This window comes from Capricornis sumatraensis, chromosome 1, assembly GCF_032405125.1.
Source record: "Capricornis sumatraensis isolate serow.1 chromosome 1, serow.2, whole genome shotgun sequence".
Classification (NCBI taxonomy): domain Eukaryota; kingdom Metazoa; phylum Chordata; class Mammalia; order Artiodactyla; family Bovidae; genus Capricornis; species Capricornis sumatraensis.
Window position 1 is genome coordinate 70,044,588 of NC_091069.1, and position 18,635 is coordinate 70,063,222.

Genomic DNA, 18,635 nt, shown 5'->3' on the forward strand with positions numbered 1-18,635 from the left:
TGCTACTTCTAAGTCACTTCAGTCGTGTCCGACTCTGTGTGACCCCATAGATGGCAGCCCACCAGGCTCCGCTGTCCCTGGGATTCTCCAGGTAAAAACACTGGAGTGAGTTGCCATTTCCTTTTTCAATGGATGAAAGTGAAAGTGAAGTCACTCAGTCCTGTCTGACTCCCAGTGAACCCCATGGACTGCAGCCTACCAGACTCCTCCGTCCATGGGATTTTCCAGGCAAGAGCACTGGAGTAGGTTGCCATTGCCTTCTCCAAATACCAGGTTTCAGTTCCGTTCAGTCGCTCAGTCATGTCCGACTCTGCGACCCCATGAATCGCAGCACACCAGGCCTCCCTGTCCATCACCAACTCCCGGAGTTCACTCAGATTCACGTCCATCGAGTCAGTGATGGCATCCAGCCATCTCATCCTCTGTCGTCCCCTTTTCCTCCTGCCCCCAATCCCTCCCAGCATCAGAGTCTTTTCCAATGAGTCAACTCTTCACATGAGGTGGCCAAAGTACTGGAGTTTCAGCTTTAGCATCATTCCTTCCAAAGAAATCCCAGGGCTGATCTCCTTCAGAATGGACTGGTTAGATCTCCTTGCAGTCCAAGGGACTCTCAAGAGTCTTCTCCAACACCACAGTTCAAAAACATCAATTCTTCGGTGCTCAGCCTTCTTCACAGTCCAAATCTCACATCCATACATGACCACAGGAAAAACCATAGCCTTGACTAGACGGACCTTAGTTGGCAAAGTAATGTCTCTGCTTTTGAATATGCTATCTAGGTTGGTCATAACTTTTCTTCCAAGGAGTAAGCGTCTTTTAATTCCATGGCTGCAGTCACCATCTGCAGTGATTTTGGAATACCAGGTTTAGCAGTTGCTTATTACTTTGATACCCTAACTGCTTATATTGTGAATTACTTACCTCCTAAAGGTTCTGTCAGTGACCTCAGGAATGAAAAGGAAGAGCGGGAGAAAAGGGATGAATGGCAACTTGTCTAAATATGCTGCATTCAAAAGGATGGAGAACGACAGCAGGAACCATTTTAAGGGAAGGCCAGTGTTGGACAGGGAGGCCTGGCGTGCTGCAATTCATGGGGTCACAAAGAGTCGGACACGACTGAGTGACTGAACTGAACTGAATGTTAAGACTTTGGGGAAAGGTGTGTGAAGGCAGACCAAACTGCTGATAGGGCCTGGAAGACTTGGTTAAGGCAGGTTTGGGGTGGGGGGCCAGTGGTAGGTAGAAGTAAGGGGAAGAGAAAGCCTGCATTCTTAATGTTGTAAGAGCCAATAAATCATCTTTAGTTTCCAAATGCATTCTTTAAAAAAGAAAGACTTTGCAAGTTGTGTTTCAAAATTTGGGAGGAAAATTTACCTACTTCTCTTACTGTGAACGATCAGTAATGTGGCCAGAAAAGACCAGTGAGTTGTTCTGTCTTACTGGAAGAGTTAACTTTCTGTAGTCTTTGTAGTTGTTTTTGTGGCCAAAGGCCACCTCTCCTGTTACTGTAACGAGTATTCCATCATAGTTGAACATCAAGGTTTTCAGCTTTCTAGGCTGCAGATCACACCACAGTGAACATTTTCATAACTTCATGCTTAAAACACTTACATTCAAATATTTCCTTATGATAAATTCCAAGGAGTGAGATTTGTGGGTCATGAATTTAAACATTTTTATGGCTCTGATGTTCTTTCCTCAAAGTGCATGTGTCAGTTTCCATTGTCAGTGTGTACCAGAATGGTAGTTTTCCTGCAAACTGATAGTCTGTTCCTATCTTAACATATGTTTAGTCAGCCCTGCTTGTTTATTTGTAGACTTTCCACTTTCTGACTGAAGCCAGTGTTCTCTCCAGTTTGACACACTGCTGGTACATTCTGTAGGCATAATTACAGTAGCTTTAGTCTTGTTGATACTAGTTTTGGAACTAGTGATTCCAGATACTCTATTCTAGACCGACTGATCTTTTACAACTTGTGACTGTGTGTGTGTGTCCAGTATGAGATAATTTTTCCCATAGGTGTAACTCGTGGCATTTTGGCCAAGACCTATTGTAATATCCTTCTGTCATATGGCCACATGCCTGGAAACGAGCTGGAAATTATGCAACAGCTAATTTATATGGAGAGGAGTATGACATTTGGTTAGTTTCCACTTTGAATGGCAATTCCACTCAGTACTAAACGATGTTTTTTGGTCGATTATTTCTAGCCTCTGAGGTCACCATTACAACATAGATTAGAATTGCTGCAAGTGGTAGGAGAGTAGACTTTTGTGGGAATTGGAAATTTTCCTTGAAGTTATTTGTAAATTCTGATAGCACAATCAACTCCTGGACAGAATATCTACCTCATAAATTAGCCAGCCTTCTTGATTTTTCTTCTGATGAAAGCAGAATCGGGGGCGGTGACTTAGGGAAAATACGTTATATGCATAAATCAAATTCTTTGGTACTTGTTGGTACCAAACAGTTCTGTTTTAAAAGATAACCATTAGCCAAAATAAAGAATTTCAATGGCAATATCCTAAGTACTTCACTTGAGTGGAATTTTCAAGATCCTAGTTAGCAGGCTGGCACACTGAAGCAGCAGAAAAAGGGCTTAACCTGCTTCCTTTTGTCTCCGAGTAGCAAACATACTTGGGAATGCTACTTGATTGCTCTTGAGACTACAACCCACATAATGAGTTCATTATTTTGGACACACTGTGAACTGGGATGGGAGTCCACATCCCAGGATGGGAGGTTGGTTACGTTTTTGGTTCCTATTCTTTACTAAAATTAGCTCAGCTAGTTTTGCATACATGGCTTTTCAAGATGTTTTACATTCACCATGGCATTGAGTGATGTCCATGATTTCTTGGCTTTTGCCCATTTCCTACCCATTCTCATGGGTACTTTCTTTGCAATTCGCATTTGTTTCCTAATAGATATTTCCCTCTCAGTGAGCTGAGAGAAGGAAAAAAAAAATGACGTTAAAGTTGGTTTGATTTGAAGTCTGTTACAATGACGTGATTTACAAATTCTGGGTCTCCAGGTACCACCCTGGAAGGCGACGCCAGCTTAATCTAGGAGCAAAGTATTAGCTGCAGCGTAGAGAGGAGCTAGGCAGGCGCACTTGGAAGCACCAGGAATGGGGAGAGGTGGGCGGCGGCGGGCCGGCCAGAAGCCCAGGGAAGGCCCTGGACCCCGCTAAGACCGACGTGAAGCCTCCACCCCGCCTTGTCCACGGTCTTCACTCTCTAAGGCCAAGGCCCCCATGGGTCACGCTGTGTGCTATCGGCGCCCCCACCTTTGCCCTCCTTTCCACCCAGTCCGCCCCCTCTTCCTCCATATGTCAGCTCTTGCCAGCCTCAGGGAGCCCCCACTTCCCGAGCGGCAAAACGGCGCGCCCGAGACCGCGCGGCGCGGGGAACGGAGGTCGCGGCGGCGGGAGCTGCCGGCCCCGGTACACCACGAGGCCCGCGAGGCGGCCAGGGCGCGGGGGCAGGCGGGGCACAGGGCCCGAGTGTCCAGCGGAGGGGGCGGCGCCCTCGGCGTCTCCGTGACTGCGCCTCCGCGCCCCGGCTCGCCGCGGCTCCCGGGATGCGCGGAGGCGGCGGCCATGGCCATGATGCCTCCAGCTCGGCATCCGCCGGGGCGGCGGGCGAAGCTGGGGTCCGGGCTGCGAGATGGAGGAGGAGGGGCGGCGCTGCGGCCACCAGGCAGGTGAGAGGCCGCGGGCCCCCGGAGGAGGACGACCCCGCGGGGACCGGGAGGGCCGCCGGCTGAGGGAGCCGGCAGCCGCGTGGGTTCGGGCCCGGCCGCGGCGCACCTGCGCTCCTGGCGAGGCCTGCGGAGAAACCATCTCGCTCCTGCCTTGCGCGTCCCCGGGCCCCGCGGGGCCGGTGGAACCCCTCCCCCACCGCCCATGCCCTGCCTGAACCCTCCTCACCTCAACGACCCTTTCCAGAATCGTTTACATGCTTCCCTAGACCGGCCTAGGCCCTCCTCACCATAACCTTCTCCAGCCCCGGAGCCCCTCAGGTCCCCTCAAGACCCATCTCAAGTCCCCGATCGGGGTCGCCATGCCCTCCCAGCAGTCTCCTAGTCCAGCCTCATCCTCAGGAGGATGCTCCACACCCTCCCATCTCCCTCATCAACCGACCCTACCCGATCCCATCAGCCGCTCCGGGCTTCAAAAGTAGTTTAGTGGGGAGAAAGAGCATGGCCTCTGAAACGCAGGTAAGTCTGGCTTGCATCTTAGTGACCTTGGACAAGTCATCTGACTTCCCTACTGTTTTCCAGATATCTCAATACAAATCCAGTGGGAGTAATAACAGTAGTACAAAACCTTGTTCTCCTGTGAGGGTTAGAGTCTGGACAAGCCTGCCCTGGAGGAATTGAAGGCATTATTTGGTGTGTGTGTGGGGGGGGGGGGGGGTGGGGGGAAGAGTTGGAAGAAATCAGATCATGAGTTGACTTGTAGAAGCTCATGTAAAATGTTTGAATGTGTACTAAAATATTAAGATAGCACACTAAATTATCAGAGGCTCTTCACACATATCATAATGCAAAATCATTGATGTACATTTTCACTTACTATTCCTCCCTTACTAGTTACTTGAGGGTCTCTCCTCCTTAGTTGTAATAAGATGCATATGATATGATTTCATTTCTTATTATGTCTAATATGGCTGCTTCTTAAGACTGGTGTTCCAACTTAAAATTTTTCTGATTTTATTATTTTTATTGCATCTTCATCCAGGCCCTATTTATGCTCCCAGAGATAAAGAGAAGCTTGTATGCTTGCATTGAAAAGTGTTGGTAACCTCTATTTAATATTTAGGAATAAGTAGCAGATGCATTCATTTACACCCCACCCCAAATAACTGAGTTTTATAATTCTGCCAGCATACCTTTGTCCCAAATTGTTATCTCAGCCTCCTTTTTCTTAAAGTCTCAAAAGTTAGTACTAAGACCTAGGTTTACTTTCCCCTCACTTCCTTATTACTTCAAAAGTTTCTCTGCCGAAACCTTCTGATATGTCTTCTTCTTTTTCTCTCTTTTCTCTTCCCTGTCTCTGATTCCTTCCTTTTTTTTCCCTAATTATCCCAAATCAGAGTGATTTATAATTACCTTATACCAAACAATAATTTTTCAACCTCGCCGAAAAGGTACATGCAAATACATATACAGATATATGTACATGGAACTTTGAGTTGGGAAGGAATTGCAGTACCTACTTCATAGGATTATAATGAGAATGAAATAAAGTTGATAAGCTATGTAAAGCTTCTAGTAGAAGTCTCTGGCATATAATAACCACCCAATACATTATAGCTGCTGTAACTGTCTTCTGACCTGGGACTGCCTGCCTTGATTGCTTTGCTATTTTGTTTAGCTTGGTGGTGTGCAGCCTTTAGAGAGTAACTGCTTAGGTTCAAATCCATGCTCTGCCCCTTTAAGACAGGTGCTCTCTCTGCCTCAGTTTCCTCATCTGTAAATTAGAGATAAGCTATACTGTCTGTCTCAGGGTTGTGACGATTTGATAAGCTAATAGTGTGGAGCACTGGGAGCACTGTGGAGCACATCACAAGCACTTAGTAAAGGGAACATCCTAATGATGATACTGCCCCAGAATTCCTGACTCAGAATTCTTTTATCAATCTATTGAAAAAAATTATAATTGGAGAGAAAGTAAAAGTTGCCCCTCAACTCCTCCAAATTTTTTTTTTCCTTCTGCCTCTTATCTTTGGCTAATGTTGATGCTTCATCATTCTATTTTCCCCTTTCCAAATGTTTCCCAGCCTGGACTCTGCATAACTTCCATCAACCACTTCTTTTTTTTTTTCTAATAATTTTCATTTATTTATGTATTTTTGGCTGTGCTGGGTCTTTGTTGCTGCATGGGGTTTTTCTCTGGTTGCAGAGAGCAGAGGTTACTCTCTAGGTTGGTGCATGGGCTTCTCATTATGATGGCTTCTCTGCTGGAGCACGGGCTCTAGAGTGCACGGGCTTCAGTAGTTGCAGCTCATGGGCTCAGTAGTCATGGCTCCCAGGCTCCAGAACACAGGCTCAGTAGTTGGGGCACACAGGCTTAGCTGTTCCGAAGCATGTGGGATCTTCTTGGACCAGGGATTAAACCCGTGTCCTCTGCATTGACAGGCAGAGTCTTTACCACTGAGCCACCAGGGAAGCCCACCCCGTCCTTTATTATTACTCACTTGATATTTCTCTTAGCATCCTAATTCCAGACTTCATCCTTCTAATGTTTCCAAACCAAATTCCTGCTTCCCCCTTCAGAGTCAGGGGAATTTTCTATAAACAGGAATATCACCTTTCTGCTTCTACAAATTGGATTTTCTCTTCTACTTCCTTTTTCATTGGTTAACCCCAATCTTCCAATTAACAAAAACTTAACAGTAAAAGTTTTTTTTTTTCTTTCACTACACAGGTATTATAAAGTGTTCAGAAACGGGCACACAGTCTTTAAGTGAAAACAATAAGCTGTCCATTATTATTATTATTTAATTCTAATCATCAGGAAACTAAAGATCAGGACTAGTTCTTCTCTCCCGTAGAACTCTTACGAGGGAAGTACAGAAAAGTTGGCCCCACTTCCCAGTGGAGAAATACATGATATTTTCATGATCTGTACTTTTTGACCATTGAGAATATAGAAGAGGTTATCTTCTTCCTTCATGAAGGACACCAGTTAGTTTTATGGATCTCCCCAGGACTGAAATGCGTCTGATACTGGCACAGGTGTAACTATTGCTGAATGCTGGGAGACTTCTGTATTGGGTGGTTCCTAACTCCTGCCTGAAGCTCCCAGTAATCCCTCATGATCAGGCCCCTTCCCCTATACCCCACGATTCAGCAACTAAAGGATTTACCCCTGGCTTCGCTGGAGGCCCTGGGACTCAGCTTGAGCTGGTGGTTAAATATTCTGAACATCACCCCTGGACCTCCCCAGTACCACTGGTTATTCTTAAAATGCTGGATTAAAGCACATTCTTTTTGGTTGCCAAGAGCTTTGGATGTACCACTGGAAGCATCTGGGAGTAGGGTGGACACCAGGCCAATGGGGCTTTGCGATTTTGAACAATAAAAGACTGTGTGAAGGTATTTTAAATCTCATTGCAAGATGGGAAGAGAAAGTTAAAAAACCAAAAAGAAAAATAAATTTTTCTTTAGAAGTAGATGCTGTGTCATGCTCACCTATGCGCCCAGAGTACCTGGTGTAAAGCTGGCAGAGAGTACACACACGTAGATATGAACTGGATGAATGCACACACAAATGCATGCACTGGGGGAATGTATGCATCCTGCTTCATCACAAGGATATGCCTGCTGGGATCATGATAACTCACATTTATATAGAGTTTACAGAGCAAACTGGTAAGTCTCAAATATAATTCTGACATCATTCATTACTTCCATTTATATAGTCCTACACAAAGTTCTTTTCCAGAGGAGAATATGGAGTTGGCTAAGAAATCACAAGCAGGGAGAAAATATAAATAATGGAAAATAAAGGGCTCTTCCTAGAGAAAGAAATCAGATTTGTTAGTGATGTCTGGAAGTTTTGTAAAAGGCCACAGTATGCTTCAGTGGTACCCTCTTGCTTATGGGTTTCTCCAGTGGCTCTGACGGTAAAGAATCTGCTTGCAGTACAGGAGACCTGGGTTCAATCCCTGGGTTGGGAAGATCCCCTGGAGAAGGGCATGGCAACCCACTCCAGTGTTCTTGCCTGGAGAGTTCCATGAACAGAGGAGCCTGGCGGGCTACAGTCCATGGGTAAAGCACAGAGTCAGACATGACTGAGTGACTTTCACTCTTGCTTATATGTCAAGCACATGCTGTTTCTTGCCTCAGTCCTTCTGCTGTGAAGACCTGCTCCCTTCTCCCAGCCTGTCTGTCCCCCACTCCATACCCCTCACCTTTCACCCACCTAGCCCCTCCTCATGAAGACCCCCTTAGCCTCTCTCAGCCTCCTTCCTGGCCTGGATCAATTCCCCCTTCTCTTCTCTCCACACTGCACTGCCATCAGCTGATTTGCTGCATTTGGCTATAATTACACAATTAGATTGATCTGCTTCAACTAGACTGTGATCTCTTTGGTGGAGAGGTTATATTCTTGGTGTCCAATGTCTGGTATCAGAATTTCTGAAGGTAACATCTGTACACTCACCCTTTAATCACAATCTCAAGGGGACGAGGCCTCAGTATCTTGTTTTCTTTTTTTTTAACCTGCTCTCCAGCTGATGCTTAAACTAGTTTGAAAACCCCTGTGTCCTAAAACCTAAACTTGGCTGGATTAATGTATTTCAAGGTACCTATGTCTTTTCTGTGTGGGGCTTTGGGAGGAGAAATGCTTTCTGGGCACTGGGTCAGAGCTGAAAAAGCCTAGTGCTTTTGTAAAAGATCACGAGATCACTCAGCTGTCTCCATTCATTCCTTTCTGTTTCTGGGGATGCATTTTTGTGCGCAGGCTTTTCTGCCTTGGGCCCCCTTTGTCAGTCGTCGCTCGTCTGTGAGTTGAGGCCCTGACTGCCTTCCCACAGAAGGAAGAGTCGTCTCTGAAGATGAACTCAACAGGCCACCTTCAGGATGTGCCCAACACCACCCTGCTCCACATGCCTCACGCCCAGGGAGGGAACAGTACCAGTATCCGGGAGGGTCTCCAGGAACCGGTCCACATGGCCACCTTGGTGACCTGTACCTTTCTGCTCACGGTCATCTTCTGCCTGGGCTCTTACGGCAACTTCATTGTCTTCTTGTCCTTCTTCGATCCAGCCTTCAGGAAATTCAGAACCAACTTTGATTTCATGATCCTGAACCTGTCCTTCTGTGACCTCTTCATTTGCGGCGTGACGGCCCCCATGTTCACCTTCGTGTTGTTCTTCAGCACAGCCAGTGGCATACCGGACACTTTCTGCTTCACCTTCCACCTCACCAGCTCGGGCTTCATCATCATGTCCCTCAAGACAGTGGCGGTGATTGCCCTGCACCGGCTCCGTATGGTGCTGGGGAAGCAGCCCGACCGCACGGCTTCCTTCCCCTGCACCTTGCTCCTCACTCTGCTCCTCTGGACCACCAGTTTCACCCTCGCCACCTTGGCCACCCTGAAAACCAGCAAATCACACCTCTGCCTTCCCATGTCCAGTCTGATCGCCGGAGAAGGGAAAGCCATCCTGTCTCTCTACGTGGTCGACTTCACCTTTTGTGTGGCGGTGGTCTTCGTGTCCTACGTCATGATCGCTCAGACACTGCGGAAGAACGCTCAAGTCAGAAAGTGCCCGGCTGTGATCACCGTTGACGCTTCCAGACCGCAGCCTTTCATGGGGGCCCCTGTGAAGGGAGGTGGCGAGCCCATCCAGTGTACCATGCCGGCTCTGTACAGGAACCAGAATTACAACAAACTGCAGCACGTTCAGACCCACGGATACACCAAGAGTCCCAAGCAGCTGCCAACCCCTGCAGCCAGCCGGCTCCAGCTGGTGTCGGCTGTCAATCTGTCCACGGCTAAGGACTCCAGGGCGGTGGTCACCTGTGTGGTGATTGTGCTCTCGGTCCTGGTATGCTGTCTTCCACTGGGGATTTCCCTGGTGCAGGTGGTTCTGTCCAGCAATGGGAGCTTCATCCTTTACCAGTTTGAACTGTTGGGGTTTACACTTATATTTCTCAAGTCAGGATTAAACCCTTTTATATATTCTCGGAACAGTGCAGGGCTGAGAAGGAAAGTGCTATGGTGCCTCCAGTACATCGGCCTGGGTTTTTTCTGCTGCAGACAGAAGACCCGACTTCGTGCCATGGGAAAAGGGAACCTCGAAGTCAACAGAAACAAATCCTCCCATCATGAAACGAATTCTGCCTACATGTTGTCTCCAAAGCCCCAGAAGAAATTTGTGGACCAGGCCTGTGGCCCAAGTCACTCCAAGGAAAGTGTGGTCAGTCCTAAGATGTCTGCTGGACATCAGCACTATGGTCAGAGCAGCTCTACCCCCATCAACACTCGGATTGAGCCGTACTACAGTATCTACAACAGCAGCCCATCCCAGGAAGAGAGCATCCCACACAACTTGCAGCCAGTAAACTCCTTTGGGTTTGCCAATTCATATATAGCCATGCATTATCACACCACTAATGATTTGATGCAGGAATACGACAGCACATCGGCCAAGCAGATTCCGGTCCCCTCTGTTTAGAGTCGTGGAGGCCAGCGAATCTCATAGAAACTGTTTTGGTTTCTGATACTAATTGATTTTCTTTTTTTAATTTTGGGAGACCAGAGCTACATCAAAACTTAAAGACCTAGACAGCTGACACTAATATCTTTTTTTCTGAAGTATTAGCATCTCTTGGTTTGTTTTGCAGGTTCTTGATATTTTAAGAGTTGATGAAAAAGTTTATTAGTTTACACCTGACCTGCACTCCAGTCTTTTCTACTAAATTTTTAAACAGATGCCAGGGAATGGTTTTGCTACTGTATTAAAGTAGGGAAGGAACTGATTATGATCATTTGAGCCAATATTATGATTCTTTGAAGTATGAGCTGGATGTTTTTAAAGACTATGAAGGTATCATCTTTACTGAGGTATTATTTTTATTAACTGGATTATAAATTTTAATCCTTTGAAGTGTTCAAATGGGGGCAATATTTTTTGTTTTTGGTAGCAGGCTTATTGGAATAAATAATACATTGTTAAATCAGAAATGTACTATTTATAGCTGTATTTACCAAAAATGCACAAGCATTAGTTACTTTCTTTTCATAAGACAGTCATCTAAGAATAGAGTACTATGATTATTACCATTTCTAATTATTGATATTATTCTTTTGGGTCAGCTCAGTAGCTGTATAGTTCTTTTGAAAAGAAATCTGTTTTTTCTTGCTAAAAATGAATTATTTTATTTCAGAATGATCTTACCCAAGAAACTTAGTGAAGAGGACTGCATCTATAGTAGTGATGCTCTTCCTGGGAGAGTAGGCACTAACTGTGGTCATCTCATCAGGGTGCTGTTATGTTATGTGGGAAGTGGGCTAGACTGTTGTATGTGTTAGACAATCTTTAATTATTGTCTAAGAAGGCGTAAGGATGAAATGGGGGTGTTTCAACTCATGCTTTCCTTCAGTGTGAGGATGGTTTGTTCACAACCTGACAAAGAGTCTCTAAATAACTATTTAGAAAAAAATTTTTTGATCTTTGTTTATATATTACCATGGTAGAAAAATTCTTAAGATGATCTGTTTTCAAAGTAATTGTGTTACTTCTCTCCCATGAATCTTAAACTGGAAATGGGCAGTAAGGGGAAATAGATTAAGTATTTCTACACTTAAAACTAATTTTATTATATACTCAGTGATGCCTAGCATAACAACTGTAAACTTATTTTTTTATGTAAAAATGTTTTCATGATGTAGTTGATTTTTGAACTCAGTACAATTTTGGAACTATAGCTTCTAGAAAAGATGAGCATCAAGATACGAAACCTGTCTTTATAAATTGTTATAGTCAAGAACTGTTACTACAGATTGGAAGGCACTTTGTTCCTTTGGATGAAAGGTGTTCAGGTTATGACATCCTCTTCCATGCTGTTCCTAAAATCAGAGACTATGAGAGGCATGGAGAAGATAGTTAATACTCAATTAGAACTCTCCTCAGTCTTGTCTAATAATTCTGACCTCCCAGTATCAACCAGTCATTTCTATTTCCAAGGTTTAAGTATGAGATATGGATTTTATTTTGTTTTTAAATTCACTTTTTAGGACTCTCTCCTTCCCTTCCCTCTCTCCCTTCTAGCCTTTATTTTTACTATTAAATTTTATAACAGAAGAAAAAATATCCGCTCTCACTTTTTTTTTTTTTGGTAATTGAATGCTATTTTTGGAAGTCACTATGACCTATTTCAATTGTGCTTTTATATTTTTAATACAACTCTGTTTTCATTTGCTAATATTACCATGAAACAGGTTGGTATATAACCTCTTTTTAACACAGAATTAAGAAATCTAATATCCTCTCCCAAGATCATTTGAAGAATGGTGGCAAATTAGGAATTAAACATTTATCTAAATTCAGAATCTGGTATTTATTTCAGTAAGCCAAACAGCTTTTAAGTAATAACATTAATCAAGAAGCTATTTCATACTTTTTAAGGTATGAATCTCTTTTTGGCTAGGGCATTTCAAATGTGACTCAATAAAAGATATTTTTTAAAAATTTCTATTGTACTTGTAAAACTAAAAATGACAGATTTCCTTTGTGATTTTTGAGTTTGAGACGATTTTGACCCATGTTTGGCAGGTAAAAATCAAAGCATAAAGAAAATTAAGCATGTGCATATGAGGTTTCAGTCTCTTTATGCTCATCAAAAAATTATGGATTTAACTTGCATGAAGTACATAGTGGGCTAGATTCTTTATATCTCTGTATCTATGTCTATATGTAGGTATATGTGGATATAGATATAGAGGTGGCAATATGTAACTTGTCTCTTCATAAGTTATACATGTCTAGCCATATCTATATCTACCCGGAGATAAAGATAGAAACAGGCATCTATAACTTCTCCATAAGGGCTAAAATGAAAACTTTTATAAAAGTAATGAGAATTCACTTATATGACTAATTAAGCAGGGCATATTAATTAGTTCTCTTGATGCTTTACTGTGATGCAAGGTATGTGATTCAAACATTTTATAATTGTTCTGATGTTAACCATTAGGCCAGATTTGTATTACTGATGCTTTTAATGTTCTTTTAAACTGATGTTTGGAAAATAAAAATAATGAAAATCCTGACATTTCTGGAAATCAGACTGCAATACTTTTATGTTCCTGTCCAATTCACTTAAAAACCATCAGGGAATAGCTGTGCTGAAACTCTGAGGAAGTTATTTTCCTTAAAAGACGAAATAGCTTGTTTGACCACATTTTGTAGCATGCATTTATACTCAGAATAACTGGGAATAATTAGCTCCAAAGGTTAATTATTTACTAAACTAGGTTTATCACCCAGTGGGAAAAGTTCTGACTAAACATTTCGAACACTTCTCTGAAATGACATGAATCTGGTAAAAGATATGGAATTCTGGATATTTCAGTTTATCAATCAGGGTTTGATTTTAAGAATCAGGAAACATAAGTTTAAACAGAAAAGGAGTGAACATAGGAAGTCAGATATCCTCTCAATCATTAGAAGGTCAAGGCTCTTTGACAATGGGTCTTCAGGAAAATTTCAAATAAATGCTACCAATAGCCAGCAGAGCTGCTCCTTCTGCTATAGTCAGGAAGGGAGGGAGTCAGTAGATTTCCTTGGACCTTGGACTTCAAGGACACTGGCTGCTACACTGCCACTACCTTTACAACCAATCCTGTTGATACCTCCAAAGCAAATGCTGGACATCAAAACAGTGCTGCAGAAAAAAAAAATGGCACTGGACCTTTAGTTGGCAGAACCCAACTTGCCTTTAAAACCCGAGGTTCCATGAACCTGGAAAGTGTAGTTACACTGAAAAGGTAAACTGAAAGGAGGTTCAGGAAAGATCATGAGTTCCAATCCACTCCATCCTCAAGGGTCCACCTTTTTGGTGCGCAACATTTATAGCCACTCCTTTAGCTGTACGTCCAAAGAACACCAGCAAGAACAGCACCACTCACAACTGCTCTCATTTAATCAAAAACATGCTTCTCTCCTCCACAGGAAAGATGCAAAGCCCGATCAACTACTCTCATTCTTGCGATGAACTTTTCTAGTTCAGTCAAAAATCTCAACTTTATATTCTATAACATAAGGATGAGATTGTAAAGTTTACCACTGAAGGGTCGGGCCACTCAAGAGGGCTGCTCTCTTGCTGTTTGTACACCCTGTGCCTGCCCTAGCAGCACCCTGCGTACTTGGCTAACCTTCCTACAGGCTTGCTCCAGGCCCCAGCTGGTGATTGTTTCTGTGCAAGAGGCGGTGAGTGGTGTGCCTTTGCACTAGTTTCCCTGGTGACTAATGAGCCCACCTGATGTCAATTCCCCCATCACTGGTCATCTCCCTGCCTGCACTCTGGTGTACACTGCCGTCTTGTCCTGCCTGCCCACCGCTACCCATGATAGGGTGTCACTCCAGGACCTTGCTTCAAGTCCCCCATGATCCATTAAACCATTTGATACTGACTAGGGTTCTTGGCCTTCCCTAGTCAACACAGATTGATAAAAGGCCTGTCACAGTAGTGGGGAGAGAAAATAAATAACAGTTCCCTTGCTCACTCCCAGAGGTGAGGAGAGCCGGTTTCTTATATGGGGTGAGGGGAGGGGTAGTCCAGAGGTCAGGCCATAGGGGTGGCTTAGGTGTTTTGCTCGCCTCTATTGGTGTTGAGTCCAGGGGGCATGCACAGTACCTTGCTTTTTCTCTCGACACAACCTGGTTGTTTTGTTTTCTTTTTTTTGCTAAGTCATGTCTGACTCTGTGACCCCACAGATTGTAGCCCACCAGGCTTCTCTGTCCATGGGGACTGAAACCCTGTTTTTACTCCCAGCTGTCCAGAAGCAGCAGTTGGGCACTGCAGCAAAGGTCCCAGGTCCTGGCCTGTCACACACTGAGTCTCTGCTGCTGACTCTTCAGCCTTGAAGCTGGGCAAGCACAGGCCTTATAGACCTATAGGGTCCAGCTCCCAAATCAACAAACACATATGGAAAGCAGCAGGAAAAACGGGGTTAAGAACAGGAATTTGGTGGAAATGCATCATAAGGAAGAAGACATGGGAGCTACATAGGCCTGCCTTGCTTCTTTCTTTCTTTCTTTTTGGTCATGTTGGGTCTTAGTGCAGAGTGTGGGCTCTTCATTGCAGTGCATGGGCTTCTCTCTAGTTGTGATGTGCAGGCTTAGTTGCCACACAGCATGTGGGATCTTAGTTCCCTGACCAGGGATCGAGCCCACATTTCCTAAATTGGAAGATAGATTCTTAACCACTGGATCACCAGGGAAGTCCCAGGCCTTACTAGCTTTGGATCAGGAAGTCGTAGTTGGTGTTTTGTAACTTCTTCCACCATTCCCTATTTCTTATCCCTGCCTCTGAGAAAATAAATAACTTATAAAATAGTGGAGGGAAGGAAATACTAAGAAAACAAAACATAAGGAACATAAAGCAGGATTACAGAAATAAGACAGCAAAAAAATGTAAATGCATTATGTTGTTTATAAAAGACAAAAGTCCTTGAATTATAAATGATATGCAGGGAGTTCCCTGGCAGTCTGGTGGCTCAGATGGTAAGTCATCTGCCTACAATGTGGGAGACCTCGGTTCAAACCCTGGGTTGGGAAGGTCTCCTGGAGAACGAAATGGCAACCCACTCCAGTAGTCTTGCCTGGAAAATCCCATGGAGGGAGGAACCTGATAGGCTACAGTCCTTGGGGTCTCAGAGTCGGACACGAGCGACTTCACTTTCACTTTCCCTGGCAGTCCAGTGGTTGGGACTCTGCAATTGCATTGCCGAGGGCCTGGGTTCAATCCCAGTTCGGAGAACTAGAATTCCCACAAGTTGCGTGGCACAGTCATAAGAAAAAAAAGATGTGCAAAATTTGTTGCTTGGAACAGATAAATGTAAGATAAACTGATGTAAAAATTAAAAGATAGGAAAAGCAGATCATGCTTTGAATAAAAATAAGGGCATTACAATATTAATAGCAGAGAAGAACTGAAAACAAACCCACATTAAAGAAGGGAATTAATATTGATAGGGAGAACACCCAAATAGTAAAGTAATAACAGTATTCATTCATTCAGTGGATATTTAATGAATACTCTGTGCCAGGAACTTGATATACACTGGTGAAGTTTCTGTTCTCCAGACAGTTACATTATGCTGAGGAAGATAAACAAGTTCAGTTCAGTTCAGTCGCTCAGTCATGTCTGACTCTTTCCAGCCCCATGAACTGCAGCAAGCCAGGCCTCCCTGTTCATCACCAACTCCCAGAGTTTACCCAAATTCATGTCCACTGAGGCAGTGATGCCATTCTGCCATCTCATCCTCTGTCATCCCCTTCTCCTCCTGCCCTCAATCTTTCCCAGCATCAGGGTCTTTTCATATGAGTCAGCTCTTCACATCAGGTGGCCAAAGTATTGGAGTTTCAGCTTCAACATCTGTCCTTCCAATGAACACCCAGGACTGATCTCTTTTAGGATGGACTGGTTGGATCTCCCTGCAGTCCAAGGGACTCTCAAGTGTCTTCTCCAACACCACAGTTCAAAAGCATCAATTCTTCGACGCTCAGCTTTCTTCACAGTCCAACTCTCACATCCATACATGACTACTGGAAAAACCATAGCCTTGACTAGACAGACCTTTGTTGGCAAAGTAATATCTCTGCTTTTTAATATGCTGTCTAGGTTGGTCATAACTTTCCTTCCCAGGAGTAAGCGTCTTTAATTTCATGGCTGCAGTCACCATCTGCAGTGATTTTGGAGCCCAAATAAGAAGAAGTGGCAAGAATACACAGAAGAACTATACAAAAAAGATCTTCACGACCAAAATAATCATGATGGTGTGATCACTCACCTAGAGCCAGACATTCTGGAATGTGAAGTCAAGTGGGCCTTAGAAAGCATCACTAAGAACAAAACTAGTGGAGGTGATGGAATTCCAGTGGAGCTATTTCAAATCCTGAAAGACGATGCTGTGAAAGTGCTGTACTCAATATGCCAGCAAATTTGGAAAACTCAGCAGTGGCCACAGGACTGGAAAAGCTCAGTTTTCATTCCAATCCCAAAGAAAGGCAATACCAAAGAATGCTCAAAGTACCGCACAATTGCACTCATCTCGCATGCTAGTAAAGTAATGCTCAAAATTCTCCAAGCCAGGCTTCAGCAATACGTGAACCGTGAACTTCCAGATGTTCAAGCTGGTTTTAGAAAAGGCAGAGGAACCAAAGATCAAATTGCCAACATCCGCTGGGTCACTGAAAAAAGCAAGAGAGTTCAGAAAAACATCTATTTCTGCTTTATTGACTATGCCAAAGCCTTTGACTGTGTGGATCACAATAAACTGTGGAAAATTCTGAAAGAGATGGGAATGCCAGATCACCTAACCTGCCTCTTGAGAAACCTATATGCAGGTCAGGAAGCAACAGTTAGAACTGGACATGGAACAACAGACTGGTTCCAAAAGGAGAAGGAGTCCGTCAAGGCTGTATATTGTCACCCTCTTATTTAACTTATATGCAGAGTACATCATGAGAAACGCTGGGCTGGAAGAAGCACAAGCTGGAATGAAGATTGCCAGGAGAAATATCAATAACCTCAGATATGCAGATGACACCACCCTTATGGCAGAAAGTGAAGAGGAGCTAAAAAGCCTCTTGATGAAAGTGAAAGAAGAGAGTGAAAAAATTGGCTTAAAGCTCAACATTCAGAAAACGAAGATCATGGGATCTGGTCCCATCACTTCATGGGAAATAGATGGGGGAAACAGTGGAAACAGTGTCAGACTTTATTTTTGGGGCTCCAAAATCACTGCAGATGGTGACTGCAGCCATGAAATTAAAAGATGCTTACTCCTTCGAAGAAAAGTTATGATCAACCTAGATAGCATATTCAAAAGCAGAGACATTACTTTGCCAACAAAGGTCCGTCTAGTCAAGGATATGGTTTTTCCTGTGGTCATGTATGGATGTGAGATTTGGACTGTGAAGAAAGCTGAGCACTGAAGAATTGATGCTTTTGAAGTGTGGTGTTGGAGAAGATTCTTGAGAGTCCCTTGGACTGCAAGGAGATCCAACCAGTCTATTCTGAAGGAGATCAGCCCTGGGATTTCTTTGGAGGGAATGATGCTGAAGCTGAAACTCCAGTACTTTGGCCACCTCATGCAAAGAGTTGACTCATTAGAAAACACTCTGATGCTGGGAGGGGTTGGGAGCAGGAGGAGAAGGGGACGACAGAGGATGAGATGGCTGGATGGCATCACAGACTCGATAGACGTGAGTCTGAGTGAACTCCGGGAGTTGGTGATGGACAGGGAGGCCTGACATGCTGCGATTCATGGGATTGCAAAGAGTCGGACACGACTGAGCAACTGAACTGAACTGAACTGATGTAATTTTTATATAGTGCTATGTTCTATGAAGAAAAACAAAATAGTTAAGACAGAGAAAGTGTCAGGGATGTTATTTTTATTCAGGGAAGTTAGAAACTATTCGGGACAATAATAGAATTGACTGAGTATTATTTTCATTATCATTTATTTCTAAATTCCATTATTATACTGATTTTAAGCTACATTAAATTGATTTTAAGATGCATCTTCAATTTAATAACAGCTTTTGAAGAATAAACAAACATTATTCAATTACAAGATACATCTGAATTTCCATTATTATATTTCTTTGGGTCCACAAATTATTTAGAAGTGATTCTCTTGGTTTCCAAATGTTATATTTCAATTACTGATTTTTAACTTGATGACACCATGGCAAGTGAGATCTATACAATTCCAGCCCTTGAAAATTACTTGAAATTTGCTTTATGTTCCCATATATATGGACAGTTTGTTTAAATAATCTGAGTATACTTGAAAAGTATGTGCATTTTTAAATTGTTGAGTAAAACATTTTCTAGAGGTTCATTTGTTCAATTCTATTGGTTCTGTGGTTCATATTCATACTGA

The 18,635-nt window shown here is 43.6% G+C and overlaps 1 protein-coding gene across 1 annotated transcript; it reads left to right on the top strand.

Moving 5' to 3' along the window:
* Positions 1–8,568: 8,568 nt before the first annotated feature.
* GPR75 (G protein-coupled receptor 75) lies at positions 8,569–10,191 on the top strand. The gene has a single exon (XM_068986904.1). It carries the CDS (start codon positions 8,569–8,571, stop codon positions 10,189–10,191), a length of 1,623 nt encoding a protein of 540 aa, XP_068843005.1.
* Positions 10,192–18,635: the final 8,444 nt, after the last annotated feature.